General features: G+C 46.6%; 2 protein-coding genes and 1 non-coding gene across 5 annotated transcripts in view; 2 read left to right on the top strand and 1 right to left on the bottom strand.

The window, feature by feature from the left end:
• Positions 1-6,824, top strand: part of LOC8052312 (prolyl 4-hydroxylase subunit alpha-2-like) — a 56,221-nt gene extending 49,397 nt beyond the window's left edge. Inside the window, exon 5 of the mRNA XM_029992548.4 lies at positions 6,339-6,824. Within this exon, the coding sequence (XP_029848408.2) occupies positions 6,339-6,824 (486 nt within the window). The remainder of the gene's footprint in view (positions 1-6,338) is intronic.
• Positions 5,305-5,493, top strand: LOC8052311. Its single transcript, XR_005714766.1, has one exon. It is a non-coding gene; the product is annotated as a U2 spliceosomal RNA (small nuclear RNA).
• A 1,086-nt stretch (positions 6,825-7,910) lies between the features above and the next one.
• LOC8052310 (phosphatidate phosphatase LPIN3) overlaps positions 7,911-18,120 on the bottom strand; it is a 49,732-nt gene continuing 39,522 nt past the window's right edge. For 2 of the 3 annotated variants that reach the window (XM_040206120.3, XM_029992594.4), the window contains exons 14-19: positions 16,933-17,081; positions 16,405-16,644; positions 15,717-15,831; positions 14,965-15,068; positions 11,043-11,285; positions 9,081-9,161 (exon numbers count right to left, since the gene is read on the bottom strand). In XM_040206120.3, the coding sequence (XP_040062054.1) occupies positions 11,093-11,285; positions 14,965-15,068; positions 15,717-15,831; positions 16,405-16,644; positions 16,933-17,081 (801 nt within the window). In that variant the 3' untranslated portion in view covers positions 9,081-9,161; positions 11,043-11,092. Of the gene's footprint in view, positions 8,850-8,915; positions 9,162-11,042; positions 11,286-14,964; positions 15,069-15,716; positions 15,832-16,404; positions 16,645-16,932; positions 17,082-18,120 lie in introns of those variants that run through there. The other variant, XM_042288132.1, reaches the window with a different exon arrangement.

The following is an 18,120-nucleotide window of genomic DNA, read 5'->3' as shown; positions in this document are numbered from 1 at the left end:
AGTCTTCTGGCGCAGTAATAAATCACATGTCAAAATAGAAGAAAAAAAAGGGGGGGGGGGGGCTGTCAGTGTCCCAAAAATGTTCTTTGGCTAGGTGTTCGGACATTTCGTGAAGCCCAGATAAAAGAGTGGCCGCGAGGCTCGGCACTGATTGATTGACGGATGAGGGAGGAATGAGGTCCTCAACGCTGATTGGTTAACAGGGAGGCCATGTGACCAGAAGGGTAGGGGAGGAGGCGTGAGGTAGGCGAGGAGCTCGACCACCTGTGAGCACTGATGGAGAGTAGCTCGAGAGTAGAAAGGCTCTAGAAGATCGCCAGGTTGCTCAGCCCGATTAGCGGTAGTATCGCTTCATTCTAGAAACAACTATCAAGTATGCACATGATACGCGTTTCGGATGAAGAGCGCCGTGAACGCAGGCGTCTGGCGTGTGAAAACTGAGAGTATCGCTAAACGTTTGTGATTCTAGAACCTTTCACGTGTGCAACATAATCCACCCTTTTCCGGGTTCCCAGTTTGATGTTTTTTTGGGTGGAAGATGTGGGGGCGTGGCACTTCTGTTAGGTCCACTAAGCGACGGTGGCCTAGATTCAGCTTCGGAGTATTCAGAGCCTGAATATCCAACGAGACGAAAGATTCACTAGTGGATATTCAGGCTCGTTGGATATTCAGACACGTTTGACATTCCGGCCAGGTTGGATATTCAGACTCCTCAGACATTCCCTCTCATTACAAATAACTTGCAGACTTGTACGTAACGCGTTACAAGTAATTGATTACTTGTAATCAATTACAGTTAAGTGTAATTTTGTAACGCTTTAATTACATTTGTCAAGCTGTAACGCTCGGAGTAATTCAATTACTTTTTTTCTGTAATCAATTACAAAATCAATTACACAATTACCAATTACATTTTTCATTCCACAATTTTTTTTTCTCACAAAAATCAACATAGTCACTCAGCCATGGAGCAAAGATGATTGACATTTTCTTAACATCTAAAAAAAATAAAACTAGGATTAATCGGCAAATCTTTTTTTCTTTTGCGCCACGCTCTTCTACAAGCGCGCCACCAGCCTTGGCTGGGGAGTTCCGGATCTCGTTGCAGATTGCTGATAAAGTCGACGGGAAGCGGGAACTCGCTATTGACTTTTTAGTGGGCTTTGTTCCTTAGGTCGACGCGTCAGCTACACGACAAGGTCCGGGTCTGAAAAGAAAAAAGGGAAAAATAACGAAACAAAATTGTGTACGCAATATTTTACTGTGTATTTGTGTATTTCTGTCATCGCAATAAGAAGTAACGTGAAAGTAACTTGAAAAGTAATCAATTACTTTGCAGTAATTGTTCAATTACTTCTGGGAGGCAGTAATCAGTAACGGTAATCGGTTACTTTTTTGACTGTAGTAATTGTAATTGTAATCAGTTACTTTTTTTCAGTAACGTGTACAAGTCTGCAAATAAGTGAATGGTTTAGTTTGTCTGCAGTCTAGGGTTTGAACCCACTCAGGAGGTTTTGCACCATTGTTATATCGAACCAAGAATAAGAGTGCACCTTCCTAACCTGGTAAGTGATTTGAGGTCAATAGCATAAAGAAAACTTGGGTCCAAAATCGGAAGGGGGTAACATGGGACATTTATGCGTAGAAGATAAAAGTTTTGAAGACCTCTTTGTTGTACGCCTACTTTTTAGTTTCGGAGCGATCAGTCGCTTTTGTATTCTAGACTCAGTGATGAACCTCGTTTAGAAAGTTCCCGGTGCTTCGCTGCGTTGAAGACTCATTGTTTCTCGCATCCTTTTAACTTAATTCTGTCTGCAACGTGTTTTTTTTTTTTTTTTTTTCTTAAAATACCTTTTGGGGTGCACATGACTGCTAAGCTTCGGTGCTGACTTTGGTTACTTTTGTTATTTTTAATATTTATTATTTAGTTATTTTGAGCCTGCGGCGCCTATATCAGGCATTACCGCAGAGGGCGAACTAGCATTAAAAACAAAACAAAAACACTTTCTGCATTTGCGGCACAAACAATTTCACTAGGCAGCGCATTCCATTCATTTATCATCTAAAAAAAAAAATTATTTTGTTTCGGCACGGAGATCGTTGTAGCATTCCAGCAAGCCCTTTCACATAGGATACAAAAATGTGCACTAAAAAAAAAGGTCCTGGCTTATTATTAGTTATCTGGGAGCAGTATGCTCGATAAATTACAGGAATAAAATAAACATAACACATTGGATATCCAGCCTCAGTGGACATTCAGACCTGGTTGGATATTCCGTCTCGCTGGATATCGTGGCCAATGGGATCTTTCGACTCGTTGGATCTTTCGTCTCGATGGATATTCAGGCCGCAACCCGTTTTTTTCATACCACCCAAGATAATCACACCGGCCGCCACTTCTGCGAAAAGAGTTAGATTACCTATTATAGCAATTTGCCATAATATTTTTAAAACTCTGTTTACCCCTATGCTTGCAGTATCACGTGCCCGTTTTGGACCAGTCATGCGTGTTCTTTCACCACGTGATCGCGCTCCCGCCCATGTTCACGTGCCGAGAGTGAGATCAAGCGACGAAAGAGGCGGTCGATTGGTTCGTTGAGCGCCGTAGCTCTCACCACACCCTCCTAAAGAGGAAAGAATGGAAACTGCTATACTCCGTTTCACCTTATTTTGTACCGCAGCGAAGGCTAGGAGCGCGAGCTCATAGCGTTGGCAGCTGCCCTAAACGCACGAGAGCTTGTGCCGCCGATATCTGCCCTAGAAAAGGAGCCCGTGCTTGTAGCCTTTCCAGCGGTACATCATAAGATAAAATAGAGTATAGGGTGATACAATGAAAATGTGAAGACAAGGAAAATGTCACCTCAAGCAAAGAGCTGGTGTGGCGAGACATTGGGTCCACGTGTTTATGGAGCTGCACGTTATTGTTCACAAAAATGTCGGTATATCTAGAGGCTTCGTTGTGTGACTAATCCCTCCTAAGGGATATAACTAACCTGGTGATGGTAATATTCCTGCTTTAGAATATCATTATCCTTTCTCTCGAAGAAATTAGCAAATGCTGTATAAAGCTAGGGGTACTTGAAAATCACGAAAAACGAAAAACAGAAAACCGCATTTTCTTGCGAGCGCTAGTTCTTAAAAAAAAAAAAAAAAAAAAATAAACAAATTGAAAGTCGAAGTGCCTCTCAACTCTCCACGACGTCCATGTCGACTTTCAAGTGACGTACTTTGGGGGTTCACGTGGTTTTCCCTTGGGCCCTCCCTTCAGAGACCGCAGCCGCTTCCTCCGCAATTGTCTACTTCTAATTATTATAGCCTCGTCGAAGGTCGCGGCGAGCGATGGACACAAAGGGCGGCTCGCCACGGGGCTGACGGCGAGTGCAGCAGCGTAGGGGGACGGGGTTTGTTGACTTCCGGGTACCCCCAGAGACGCCGTCATTTTAGTTCCCGTAGCCGCCACAGGCGGCTGCAGATCGGCAAATAGTTCGTTTTTTGCCTTGCGATTACGCAGCAGAATAGCAGTTTTTCGGGGAAAGGTGACGCGTTTTTGGTCACTTGGGCTTGTATAAATATAAAAAATGCAAACTGGCAATTCTTTCAACATTGAAACCGTTGCACGGCCCCTTTAAAGGGCAACTCCGCTTCATTTTTGATATTTAGAAAACTATGTAGCCCTCTTCAGTATCATATAGGAAGACCCCATGTCAAATATTACGATCTAATTCCGTATATATATTTAATAAACTGGCCAGCAAACCTTCAAGCGAGCCAAGTCGCCGAAATCTGCCAACTCTAGCGTGCGGCGCGAGGCGCAATCACCAGCGCAGTCAATGCCACGGAGATGGAGCGGCCAACGTTGAGCCACTACGTCAGAGGCATGCATACGTCATTCTCACGTTTTGTTTGCTTTTACTTCTCAGAGCGAAATTGAACGAAGACGTCATGAGTTTCTCCTCCCGGTGTTGGCTGACCGGGCGTTCACGTGATCACCGTAACACGGATGAGCCTGGGATGCGCTGCCCTGCGCGCTTATCGGTCCGTTTCTCCGCTCCTTTTCTCCTCTTTCGTCTTCTCCCCTTCCCCCTCGCCTCCGGGCCATCACCGTCCACGCCATGCGGAGCAACCAACCTGCCCGCGTCCAATAAAAAAAAAAAAAAAAAAAAAAAAAAAGACTTTTTTCGGTTTCTCGCTTCCTCCCGAACGTCACAAGACCACGTGGTTCGACGTGACGTGCCATGACTCTGACGACCCGAGACCAATGTTGCCTGACGCAACCGAAGTTTCGGTTTCGGTATCTGCTGATGTTTAAAGGGCAACTCCGCTTCATTTTTGGTTTTGAAAAAACAATGCAGTCCTCTTTAGTATCGCCTAGGAAGACCACACGTCAAATATTACGACGCAGTTCTGTCTAAATGTTTCTTAAACGGTCCGGCAAACTTTGCAACTCGCCAAGTTACCGAAATCGGCTGACTCGAGCGGGCGAATTCAGGCGCGACCAACAGCGCAGTCAAGGCTACGGCATGGGCGGAGCAAACATTGAGCTAAACGTCATCACCATGGCCCCCTTTTGCTTGTTTTTACTTCTCCGATCGAGCGTAGCGCATGACGTCAGCAACGTTGCTTCTCCGCGCTCAGCGGTGTCCACGTGATTGGCGTACGCGCCTGCGCAGCGCGCTTCTTGGGAGCAGACCAACCGCCCGCCGTCGTCCCGCCGTTACCGCCGTCTTCCGCGTCACAACCACCGTCGTCGTCTCACCGTTTGTGATTATTGCCTCTCGGAGTTTCGTCCACACTATGGACACCACGTGCGCAGAGTCGCAGATTTATGCCGCAGTTGTGCAGACGTCGTCGAATGCCGTAGACACCAAAACGTGGCGAAGAGTGCGGTGCAGACGACACTCGCGTTCGCGCCTGCCGCACACCCGCCCCCATCCCGCCCGTCGTTGGGCCGAGGATCACGTGACATCTCGTACCACGTGATGGCCATGTACTTGGCGGCCCGAGGCCAATGTTGCCGGACGGAGCCGAGGTTTCGGTTTCGATTTCCGCTCGTGTTTAAAATTAGATTTAAAAATATATATCCCATTTTTCGCGAAGCAAACGACGTAGTGTCTTTTACTAGGGCTTTTTAATTCGAAATCACTCATTATCCCGAAATGTTCGGAATTGAGCGGAGTTGCCCTTTAAATTAGGATTACACAAATAATATTCCACATTTCGCGAATCCGAAGACGTAGAGTTGTTTAGTAGTGCTTTGTGAATGTGAATCACATGGAAACCTAAATTTTTCGGAATTGAGGGAGCATCGCTTCTCGGCCTACTGGCTTAGATCGTATGGAGACATCTGTTCTTATCAGCTTAATATCTGATACGGACCTAATTGGTCCAAGATATTATACTTATTTTTGAAAATGGTGTTCCTTCACAGAGCTTGCTTTGGGGACGCTAGGGCTAGCCCGGCATTGCACTACCTCCGGGACTGGCTCGTCCCCCAAATCGGCTCAGAAAGCATTTTACCTTTGCGAGAACACGCGCACAAGAGTCGCTAGTGTACCATGCATGACCATGGTATCCCCCAGGGGTTTATCCAGAATTTTCAACCTAAGGAACGTCAGAATTTTTTTTTTTCATGGGGAGAGGGGCTGTAGGGAGTGTCTGGGAAAGGGAGATGTAGTCTTGTATGTGCTTTGCACAGAAAATTCTAGGGGGCGGGGGGGGGGGGGGGGGGGGGGAGGGGGAGGGGGGTTGTTTAAATCACTGGTATCCCCTATTCGTTTCAGAAAATATGGGTCAGGGTGGCAAATTTTAAGGGTTGTGTTGTGGCAACCTTCTTAGCAACCGAAAGGTAAAAAAGGAATACACGGTCTCTGCTCATCGTAGCACCCGAAGCTGACAGTACGGTGGGCGCTAAGCGCTCGGCGAAACAATCGACGTCTCCCTTTCGTCCCAACCCAACACTGCCTAGGAGACAATGCTGTACTGCTGACATTTTTGCGTCACCAGCAAAGGCTGGTGACGCAAGAGACGTATGACCGATCCAACGAGCATGTACCTTCCAACGCGTTGTCCGTCAGTGATGTCGGAACAGGGGAGGGGAAGAATACGTGGGAGGAGCAGGAATTCACACAATAATTTATTAAATCCCCCCCTCTCCTTTCACGAATAGTTCCGATACCTCTGCTCTCAGGTGAAAGTGACCAGTTCCCTGAAAGTCAAGTGCAGAATGAGATATGATTAGAGCCTACTCCACAGCTTCCTACATTCCCTAGAGAACACTTCATGAATCATAACTTTGGTTTCAAGCTGAAAGTCCTCTTTCTCTCCCACCTCCGGAACAGGCTGCCTGGCTCAGCGACCACCACCATCCCGTCGTAAAGAAACTATCGCGCCGCATTGCCGCTGCCACGGGTCTGTCCACCTCAAGCGCGGAACACTTACAAGTGGTGAACTACGGCGTCGGAGGACACTATTCCCCGCACTTCGACTTCTCCACCAAGGACAAGCCACTAAGAGGCTGGGAAACGTTTGCGGGTCAACGCCAGGCCACCTGGCTCGTGTATTTGTCCTCCGTCGAGAGAGGAGGCGCCACACTGTTCAAGCGCCTCCGTGTCAGGGTTCAGCCCGAGGCCGGGATGGCCCTGTTCTGGCACAACCTGCCTCCCGGAAGCACCAATAGCCTTCCGTCCTGCTGCGTACACAGGAGCGTAGGCGACGAGCGGACCGAGCACGGAGCGTGTCCAGTTCTGGTCGGGTCTAAGTGGATCGCTACAAAGTGGATTCACGAGGCTGGCCAGGCCCGGATTCGTTACGATTGGCCTGGTTAGACCGGCATTTGTTCACCTAGAGCTGCTAAAGTTGCTACGCTTCCACGAGTATCGTCCTCCCATTCCCCGATCTTCACGTGGGCGCCGCTATTTTGTGCTTGCCGCAAAACGGATGCAATAGGCCTTTTCCAAAAGTCCACCAAGCAACACTGGAGGTCGCCATTGCTTAGACACGAAGCGCACGATTGGATCCGAGTTTTCGCTGACCGATGACGCAGCACTTGTTTCCAATGCGGAGCGTAAGTTCGTCTGCTTCTTGCACAAGGGTTGCGATGATTTCGGAACGCCAGGCTTTTATTGGACGATTGAAAATAGTAGGTAGACCTCAAGGCATATTGCATTCGGGTCTACCCACTATCCTTTCAATCAAAACCAATCGGAGCTCGGCATCGTTCGAACATCACCATAACCCCTGTGCAAGAAGCAGACGACGAGCCCAGCCGAATTCACACTGAATGCCGACGCATGTGATCAAGCAATAACAGACAGGCGGCTGTGTGGTCTTTCGAAGAGGGTCTATTGGGGACCGTTGCAATTCGAAAAATGCCTTGACCCACGATATAAGAAAGGTCAGGCGATATTGTTTTGCTCGGTGGCGGACTGTTTTAACGTTTTCATAAGAAGAAAGGCTCTTGCCTGTGATTTTAGACCAAGATGGCTGAGGTGGCAATAATCTGAAGCGTAGCTTTTGCAGTGGCTCTAGGTTCCCCTACAGGTTGATGGCCCAGTGAACCAAACGGGTGGCATCGCATGAACCAGTAGGCTTTCTTCTCTCACCCAAGGTAAATCGACAAAAGAAGAGGTCAGGTAGTCAGCTGGCTACCGAGTGTGCAAAACCTTGTGGGACAATCTAATTTTTGCAAATTCTTTAAAAAAAAATATACACATGAACATGAAGTGTGTCAAGTGACTGGGAGTTAATAACAGTCTAGAAACAACCAATATTTCTTGTGGAGTAATTGGCTTGCAAGCTTGGTCCCGACATGTTGAGCGTTTCCATTCTCCTTGTCTTGATTTACAATGTTTTCCATTCTTTTTGTGCGTGTATTTTTGCCAACCTAGCTATAAAATGAACAGGCAGTACAATTATGACAACCAACAATATTTATTAACGAAAACAGAACTTAAAATAATAAACGCATTACTAAAGCAAGGAACCGTCTATGATGTCCTGGCTTGGCACAATAGACATCAATATTTTTTTTTTTCTTCTTTTATACAATCTCAAATAGGGACACAGTCAGTAAAGAGTCCCTCCCAAAAATACTCACCGGTCAACTATTATATATGCGTAACCGTACAATTAGTCAACGTTTGGTTTCGCGGATTTCTATACAGTCATTTGTGTGATGTGTGCACTGCCACATGTTTCATGAGTTGGGGTGATTTTGAAGCATCGAAATGGAAATGTGGGGATTGCGTAGCTCAATTTTCAGGTACAGCGACTTGAACAAAGCAAGATGTGCACTTTGTCCACTCGACCGCCTCAAATTCTTCTTCGTCGGTGTGTTCCGTGACAAGATATAGATGCTACATTTGCCATACTTCTCATAACTTAGGACGAAAAACAACAAAACAAACCTCTTCCACAAGTTCCATACAATAGCCAAACAGCGGCTTGCACAATCACAAAGACGTCGGCGCCCCATCTATGTCGAGATATCGACAACCGTCAAGTTGGTAACCAGGTGCGCAAGATGACAGCTGACAAAACAAAAATGTAGTATTAGTAAGGTTGGGTTAACCACAATGAAACAAAGATAAAGCTCCAGAAATCCTCAGCTAGAAACGAAATTGACCACAACACGAGCTAGTGATGAATGCGTTAGGAAGTGAGGAATGCACTCCAACAAAAGCTACACACATCAATTGCACCTTTATGACCTCATTATTGTGTGGGACTACGTTAACCCAAACTACCAACTAGGAACAATGTATACTATAATTTCAAGTATAAACAACACCGCCCTTCGAGAGGTGCCCGAGGAATATAAGTTTGTATGCCAGTAATATATATATATATATATATATATATATATATATATATATATATATATATATATATATATATATATATATATATATATATATCACGGGAGGAAAAACAATGTTTGGCCTAAAACGACGACCGGTTTCCTCAGGTTTGTTCGTGAGACTGCTAAAGTCAGTACGAATATAATGGCTAAAAAAAAAATATTGTGAATGAAACATTGTATGTTCAGGGACGTAAAAGAAGAAAAAACTTGGAACGTTGCACGGGGTGTGTTTCTTTGGTGCGGCGTTGAGGGAGCTGACAACTCTGGTGGGAACCTGACGAGAGGATGACTGGATGGGAACCTGCAACATGAATGCAACATAAGCATCGATACAAAGTCTCTCAAATTTCTACAGCTACAAGACTCTCACTAATTTTTTTTTTCTCTTCTCTTTCAGCTACTAGGTTTTTTTACCTATGGAAGATATCTAGGATGTTCCCAGTAACTCGAGGAGTTGAAGTTAAGCATTGTATCCCAACTCCGACACCACAAACTCGTTGTAAATTGCACCTGTCAACAAAATCTAAAAAAAAATTAGGTGAATTCACAGTATTGGGAGTTGAGTAGCGTTGTGCAATAAGTTGAATTTTCGAACGGTAGTTTCAAATAACATGCTATTCAATATTTGCTTTGAGATGAATTGCGATATTCATATATTTTAAATTGTTGATCACGGTGGGTTATTCCTGTTGAGCATGCTACTTACCGAGCACGGGAGCACTGCAAAGAAGCCACACCCGGGAAGGCAAGCTCTGCGGGAGTTGCTTCTCCACAGTACGCCAGAGTTCTCTTAAGAAGCACACTCAGAGGGTGCCAGCTTGCCACAATAAACACTTCGAAAACTACAAATATTGCAGCAGCATGCTTAGGAGGAAAGCACACTTCCAAAGCAAGATGGTGCACATGCATCCCTACAGTATTAAAGAAAAAACACTTGTGAATGTTGATATTTATATTACAGTAAAACTTCCAAAATTAGAGTGTTTATTATACAAGAGTATAAGTTAGGCAGAGATTTCGTGGCAGCCTGCATTTGTCATTCTTGATTGTCTTTTGCCCTTTTCTCAAGTTTGACATCTAAGAAAGAATACTTGCATGTAGCAAGAAGATTTACAAATCTCCCCGATTAGGTACAGCTTGGCCTCTCGATAGGTTAAATTTTGTGTCAAATGTGTCATTTACTTGCCATCCCAAAGTAGGCATTGAACTTTATGGGGCCACTGTTCATAAATAATATTAACTTAAGATTAATTTAGTTTAGAAATGGAGAGGTGGAAGCTTGAAAACAACCTTCACGAGTTCGGCTAGGTTTTAGTTCACGCATGGTGCAGTAGCGAAAGGCTTGGAAAAAGTATTTGATATTCAATCCAAAAATATTTTGCCAAAACCCTTATTTTTTAAAATTCCTTTAGGACTCAAAATCCACTATTTGCACATGACTAGAGTTGAGGATTGGGTTGTGAGGCACTTTCATCGCATTTCTTCAACATCAAACACACACGGTTTACATTTTGCCTGTGGACGTGAGCATCAATCCTTCGAGACACCAAAACTATCGTGTGAGAAGCAAGTTTCAGCGGATTCCCACGTGTTGGGGATCCGCATCATTACTCTGTGTCACCCAATCTGTTACCACAATCTGTGGTATATCTGTGGTAGGCGGAGCGCAAGTTCGTCTGCTCCTTGCACAGGGGTCGCAATGATGTCAGAACACCAAGTGGGTAGACCTCAAGGCATCTAGCATTGGGGTCTATCCACTACCCTTTCAATCAAAGCCAACCAGAGCTCGATGTCGTTCCAAGGCCACCACTCCTGCACAAAAAGCAGAGTGGCTCTCCGCATTGGTTCCAATGACATGCGAGTCTGTTGCGGATATCCGCATGTTTGTTAAATCATAGAACACGGATTCGCCGTGTCTGCGACCTGCGGTATCAGTTCCCAAGTCGTCGTGCGGGCTCAAAGATGACTCCGTGTTTATCGCTCATTTTTGATAAAACTTTTGCCGTTGTTTCCCTATAGATGGCCCACTCAATCTTTTTCATTGTTTGTCTCTCCACCACGGGCCGGCGTTCCACCGGGATCTTGCGGTACCAAGCCACTTCATAGTTTGGGACATCAAACAGAGTATGGAGCGACACAGAAGTCCGGAAGGGCCCAAAGCGCCGCTGTGGCCAGCACTCACCCCAAGAGACTAGAAGGGGGAGGAGTCTGGACCGAGGGTGGGCCCTCCCCTCACTTGGGGGCGGGCTTGGCGGGCTCCTCGATCTCGATCTCCACGGGGGCGATGGGGTCTCTCCAGTAGGTAAAGGAGGTGAACTCTTCGCAGGCCGGGAACGTCATCATCCGCCCGTTGCAGTAGGCGTCGCAGCTCCCGGGGTGGATCGGTGGAAACACGTGGTCCACCACGTCGCTCAAGCAGTTGTACCTGCACGGCGGCCGTAGGACGTCTTTTTACCTCCACTAAATACTGGTTCAAAGTGGATCCCCAACATTATTGTCGCAACAGGTTAAGAGCCAAGTAGATGCTCTGCCTCTGGTGCAAGCTGCCGTCCTTCAAACACGCGCCAAATGCCCTTCAATAAATAGAAAAAAAAAAAAAAATTGTAATTGTTGTTACGCCAATTTTTGTAAGAAATGCATGGGCATTTAGGGCAGCAGTTATATATAACGAAGCGGGGTGAATGCAGCCTCTCGGCACCTTTCCGCAGGTTGAACATTCCCGAAACCTTTTTCTCCCTGGTGCAACCACTTGTCGTATGCGTGAAGGACGGTGGCTGCGCAGGATTGGCTGATTATAGAGAGCGACGGCGTGATGCAACACTTAGCAACCAAGATGCAGTGGGGGTGGTGGTTCTAGGGCCTGTGGTGGGGGGGGGGGGGCCACAGGGCAGCATGTTGTGGCGGTCCAAGGTGGGTTAATATTTTGTCATGAGCCATCTGCAGACTGTCGCCACTAAACGGCGTGAACGGGAAGGGCCGGGCTGGGTTAACACGTGCCCCAGTGCCACACCCGCCTTCCCGCACTGCACGGCGCCAAAACTGGCTAAGGGGAAAGACGCCATCAATCTTCGGATGCTAGGTGTTACGTCACGACGTCGCTCCCCATAACCAGCCAATCCAGTGCAGCCTCTGTTGCTATCGCCAAGCCTCTAGAAATATGCACTCCGCCACCATCTGTTGATGATTGTACAAGGTATTTCCTAGCCAGTTTCCACAGCTGGTGGAAGGCTGTGGCACCATCCCGTGGCGGCGTTGCAAACCTTATATATGTGCGCTCCAAACCAGTCCAAGGTAGGCGCATATACCAGGGCACTAATGCTTACGCATTCAAAAGGATCCATCACTAGCCATTGGCTCTGGATCCTATTCAGGATAAGTATCTTTATTTGTATTGTTTCTTCTAAGAATAAAAAAATAATAAATGTGACAGCCCCAAACATTTTGTTGCACGTACAGCCAGGGCCAATCAGAAGTCAACGAGCACGTGCTGGAGGTTGGGAATTTGAGAAAGACACCCACTGTTCATACTTTGTTAAGGATTATAGCAGTCATAAAATAAGTCAGAGAAACAAGCAGAGTTTGACCGCTTAATCCCACAGCCGAGAAGAGTGGCCACGTTATTCTAACCCTAATTATATGCTGCCAATGCTCATCGTAGCCATGCGCTGAAATGAACAATGCGCAGCACCAGTGCTATGCTTCAGATGTTGTTAGAGATTGGCCATTCCCAACACCGCAGCGAGGAACTCATTCTGGCAAGATAGTCTTTGTATGACACTCGTGACACTTGGTTTAGGCTATCTTATTCTCTTATCAATGGCATCAGAGCAAAAACACTGAAGCTTTCGAGACTGCCACTAAGTGGCTCTAATGTTTGTGAGAAAATATTCTGGGCAGGCATTGTCTACCGTAATACACGAGTCATCGCCCACCCCCCTACCGCCTGAAAATCGTTAAAAAAGTGGGGTGGGCCATGTCTCGGTGGGTGAGCACAAACACTTGAAAAAAAGCGGAAAAAACCGCCTATTTTTCTCTGCGTATCTAGCGCTGATGCACAAGAGATACGTCAAACTCAAAACTCGATTTAGTTTCATTGTTTTATAGAAAAAAAATGCTCACGAAAGAATATTTTACTATAGCGAAGTCCGTTGCTTGCATACGCGCTAGAAACACCGCCGATCTGCATATAGCGCGAACGTTTGTTCCGTGAAAGAATGTCACCACTATGTTCTCCTAGTTAGTAAAAAAAAAAAGAAAGAAAAGTCTACAAGAAAATAGAAAAACCGACCAGGCGCAACGAGCGAGCGAGCGAGCGAGCGAGCGGACCAAAGAAGCGACCAAGAGCAATGCTGGGAAAGCGGGAAAGCCGGCGGTCGCGCTGGCAAATACTTTGGCGTCGGGCCAAGTCGGGCGCCTTGTCAATTGCAAGCCCTTGGGCAACTTTCTTGTTTGGTGCGTACATACGTGCGTCCGTGCACGGCGGGCTATCAATGCACGGTTGGGGCGCTCTGCAAACATCTGTGTAGGACGTTCCAGCAAAGCTTTATTTACGCTTTGGCTTTGCCTAAAATATTGCACAAACGCGGTCGCGACGGGCGGGAAGAAGGAGCGGGTTCGCGGTGACCTTACTTCGGCGGAGACAGGCTTTGACCTAACTCTCCGCGGTTACATTAACAAACTCTTATTTTGTTATCTCCATCGTTTTCTTTTCGCACGGATACACGACCACTTTGGGGTCGCTCACGGAGGAAATGCGTAAACAAAAAGAAGTGTCTTTCCCTCCATCGTTTTACTTTGTCACGGACGTCCTCCAACTGTAAGGTCCGCGGCCGCGTCATTTGGGTAGGATGAGTGTTCGCGGATCGCAGAGTCCGCGCTGGGGTATTTGAAGGGGTGGGCGATGACTCGGTGTTTTTTCGGAAATCGATATTGGCCCAAAAATAGGGGTGGGCGATGGCTCGGGGATGGGCGATGACTCGGGATATATGTAGCTCTCTACCTGAAGCACCTGCACCTGGGTGCAGTCAAAGTGATTACAGTCGAGCCCGGTTTTATCGCACTCGGGTATTTCGAATTATTGTTTATATCATACAGTCCCAACATCCCCTTGAAGATCACATGTAATAGTATAGGAGGTTGTCTTTTTGTATCGAAATCCCATGGCGGAAACACTCGATATAGCGAACCCGGCCACCTGTTGCTTTTCCCGAGATCTGATTGTGCCAGTGGCAAGCACATAGATTGAGTCACGTGGCTGGCAGACCGCCAAGCCAGCATATACGCGGCAAGATATGCAGTGAAAGCGCAGTTGTAAAAAAGACAGACAAGAAAAAAAAAAAGAGAAAAGTGGAGGATGGCAAAACTAAGGGGAAAGGAATGCGCGGGCGCGCAGGGATAGCAGGGAGTGCCAGACGGTAGCCTACGCCCTTCCCCAAACACTGCTGATGCTCTGCAAGTCCTTAGCCCCAAAATAAAATAGGTAAAAAAAAGTTTTCGGCAAGTCGAGTTTGTTGACAACAACGGTTGTGCAATCACACTTCGAACACCTTCTCTTTGTTTACCTTCTTCTGTTGTTAATGGTTTGCCTGTTCTTTTTTTTCTCCCTCTCTTTTTTTGTTGCCTGAATTTAGAGAGCTTTCATTTTTGTTGGTTCCGCAACTTTTTTTCTATGAATCAAAAAAAAGAAAAAAAAATTGATGCACCTCGCTTTTCCTTTTTTTTTAAATTTTTATATTGTTACTTTCTTGTTTTCTTGCTTACACTGTGTGGATGTCCCCGCCAGGCGTGCTTGCAAGTGCGGCGGTGTTTGCAGACTCCGCCAACTATGCTCTACTGTATTTAGCAGCTCTTGGATGCTCTATTTGGTAAACTCTTGTTTGTCGCGACCTTCGGTATTATCGGTATTAGCGAAAACGCCAGGAAATTTCAACTCGAGCTTAATTTGAAATATTTTTGTATATAAAATTATTGATATATGGAACTATTTTACGATCCCCTCTGAATTTGATATATCCGGGTTAGACTGTAGACCATTAGAAAGTGTGCACTGCCTCGTTTTTGTTCGGACCAAACTCAAAACGAGGACTCGCAAAAGTCATACTTACGACGACAGAAAGTTCTGCATCAGTTCGAGCTTCAATTCTCCCCTGTGGTTGATAGTGAAGATCCGTGATACCGGTATCCCCACTGCCCTGTATGCTAGCGTGTCCTGTTGGCATGAAAATGAAAAGCCATTCTTGAAGCAACGTGCACAGTTTAGGATAGAACAGTGTGCAATGGATCCCCTCCCCCAAAATTCAGAGCCATCTGGCAACCCAAATGACAAGTTCATTTTTCACATGCGCAGTAACGAACCTTCAGTTTAGTATTTTTTTTGGACACCGTCACTTTCGCAGGTAAACGGCAGACGAGATATGCTCTTCACTGTACAGTTCTTACTCGACTACTTGTGGTTTTGACGGTGACAAAGATACAACCGGTCAGAACAAAGCGCCAACCCACATGAATACCTTAATAAAATTTGATGCAACAAGGGGCTTGGAGCAGACTGTGGGCTACCAACACATTGATTGGACTTGAGTAAAAGAAATAAACACTTAAGCAGCTCTCGTATTCCTGCACTGCATCGTATTAACACCTCATAGGCCTCGCATGATTCGCTAGAGAGCATCTTATTCCTTCATGAGTAACAAGAGGGTTGCTGTTGAGGTTCAACACATATGCCACTACTCAAATGATTACAGCGATCGAAGTGGCTGAACTGAATCTTGAAAAGGGTCTATAACAACATGCTTCTTTGCAGGAGATTGGAAAAAATGTGGAAGGATTTGGTGGAGGAATGGTAATTGAGGCTCACATTGATCTTGTTCCCAAATCCGGCGTAAAACGGGTTTCCTGTTACGTTGAAGAGGGCCTGGATGTCCCGTAGACAGCTTATCTTGAACTCCTCTGGCTTTTTCTCAATAACTTCCCTGCAGAAATCAAACAAGACAAGAACTCAGAGACAAAAAGCGATAGCCAGCCTAGCCTAACTAACTTTGATGGTACACAAAAACATTGTCATATGGTCATGTCGACTGTACATGACACAAAGTCATGTAGAGTCGAATCTCGTTAATTCAAACTCAAGGGGGACCGAAAATTTGTTTGAAGAAAGCAAAGTTTGAATTACCAGGAGTTTTCTCCCATAAAGACGCATAGGATGGGACCCTCATGTTAGTTTGAATTATCGGCAAGTTTGAATTGAGAGAGTCTGAATTAACGAGATTCAACTGTAGATCATCTTTCCCGCTAAATTTAGCAGGGAAACCGAATTCGTGTTGAGGTTACATGACGTCAATTTTCCCGCTAAATCTAGAGGGGAAACTGAATTTGTGTATAGGTCACGCGACATGAAGTCATGTGATGTCATTTTTCCGCTAAATCTAGCAGGGAAACCGGAGCCATGCTACGTCACAGGCCACAGCTTCATGAAATGCGGCTTCACGAAGTCCGGAGCAACTAGCCAAAGAATGTTTCACATTAAAAGAGGAGCTCTGGCTCACTTGTGGAAGGCATTGATGAGGGAGGTGGGGGAGAGGAGCAGGGGTCCGTCGGGAAGCCAGAGGTCCCCCTGGCGGATGCTGCGCAGGTACTCCCTCGTGATGTGGGCCTGCCCGATGGCCCGGGCCGACAGGTACAGGAACTGGTAGCCGTTGTGGTGGATCTTGGTGAACAGCTTGGCCACCCCGGACTGGGCCCAGTCCTTGCCCAGGATCGGCAGGATGTGGCCCAGCACGTCCGACCTGGGACGACGAGGGAACGTACCATTGGTGCACGCTCGTGCGCAGATGCATGCCCAAAGACGCGTTCACACAGTAGCATTTCACTGCGATTGACACACGCTGCAGACCCGAGGAAGACGTCAAACGCATCATCGCGGGCTGCCCTAGACACGATCGGTGGCAAAGTCAATTACGCATTGGCTGTTGTTCGCGTCCTTTCAGTGTCTACAGTGGTCTTGCTGGATGCAACATTCTCTCGTGCACCAAGGTACAGTTATCGAATGACCGATGAAGCGTCGCATCACTCACTTAGTGATGGTACCGTCGATGTCCGAGATGACAATCTTGTCGTCGTGCTTCCAGAGGTAGATGTGGCACATGCACCGAGTGGTTCCCTGGTACGCTGTGGTGACGCTGAACACCGCTTCGTTGGGACCGCTCTTGAGGTTGAGGCTGGCCTGTCGAGCGAGCGTTAATGACAACAAACATTAAACAGTGGCAAGCTGATATACTGCAACAGCCTGGATCACACTTTTCGAGCAACTGGAATCCTAGGTTCAGGGAGTTAGCTCGTAACCAACGTGTACGGTATTTACTCGCATAATGAACGCTTTTTTTTTTCCACGAAAAGTCGATGCATTTTTGGGGGATGTACACACTGCGCAAATGTCATTTCAGGTGCCGACCTGACACGGCAGAGTACTGTGACACGTCTAAACTGACGACGACACACCCAGGGCTGGTCGTGGGCGCACCTCGATTACCATGATCTGTAAATTGAAATCCTCTTTTAGGGCATCTTTGGTGTCCTTTCTGCCGAAGAAAAAGCCGTATGAAGCTCACTTCGCAGGAAGACCAACGCAAGCGCTCCTAGGCCCAACCACTTTCGTGATTTTACTGTCCGAAAGTGGACCACGAACGACGGCGTGTTGGTTGACATCGATGCGTCTGGTGGGCGAAACATCTCCGGGGGGCTGGGCAATTTCTCGACACCAGCTTCGTTCGTTGTGCACACTGCTCGGTTAAGCTGTTGACCGCTTTCGCAACTTCCCGCTTCCGGCCATTATGTGTGTGTGTGTTGCCATGCTAGGCTTGACCTTGCTTAACTTGGCCGCTTGGCGGCAAAATTGACTTGGCGGCTGGTTCAGTCTGACGCAGTTCGAGACTCGCAGCATCAAAAATTTGAGGTGCGTTCACTATGCAAGGGTAAGGTCAGATGTGCTACTGAATTACAGAGAAGGCATATGAAAGAATTGCTAGCATTCTTGTTGAAATAATTTCTTCTCTATCTGCTTTCATCTCTATCAAGATAATTAGCATTGTGCAAATGTTAAAAATTTCGAGTAGAAGTTTCGAGGTGTTGATTGCGGCAGGTCAGCCTCGTTGAGCACACTTCTATTCAGCACAGGTGCACTGCAGAGAAGCAGACACTCGCGTATGCAAGCTCCACAGGTGTTGCTTCTCTGCAGTGCACCGGTGCTCAGAAAGAAGCGAACT

The sequence above is a fragment of the Ixodes scapularis genome, unplaced genomic scaffold, assembly GCF_016920785.2.
Source record: "Ixodes scapularis isolate PalLabHiFi unplaced genomic scaffold, ASM1692078v2 PGA_scaffold10__122_contigs__length_95168666, whole genome shotgun sequence".
NCBI lineage: Eukaryota > Metazoa > Arthropoda > Arachnida > Ixodida > Ixodidae > Ixodes > Ixodes scapularis.
This window is presented reverse-complemented; position numbering and strand designations above follow the sequence as displayed.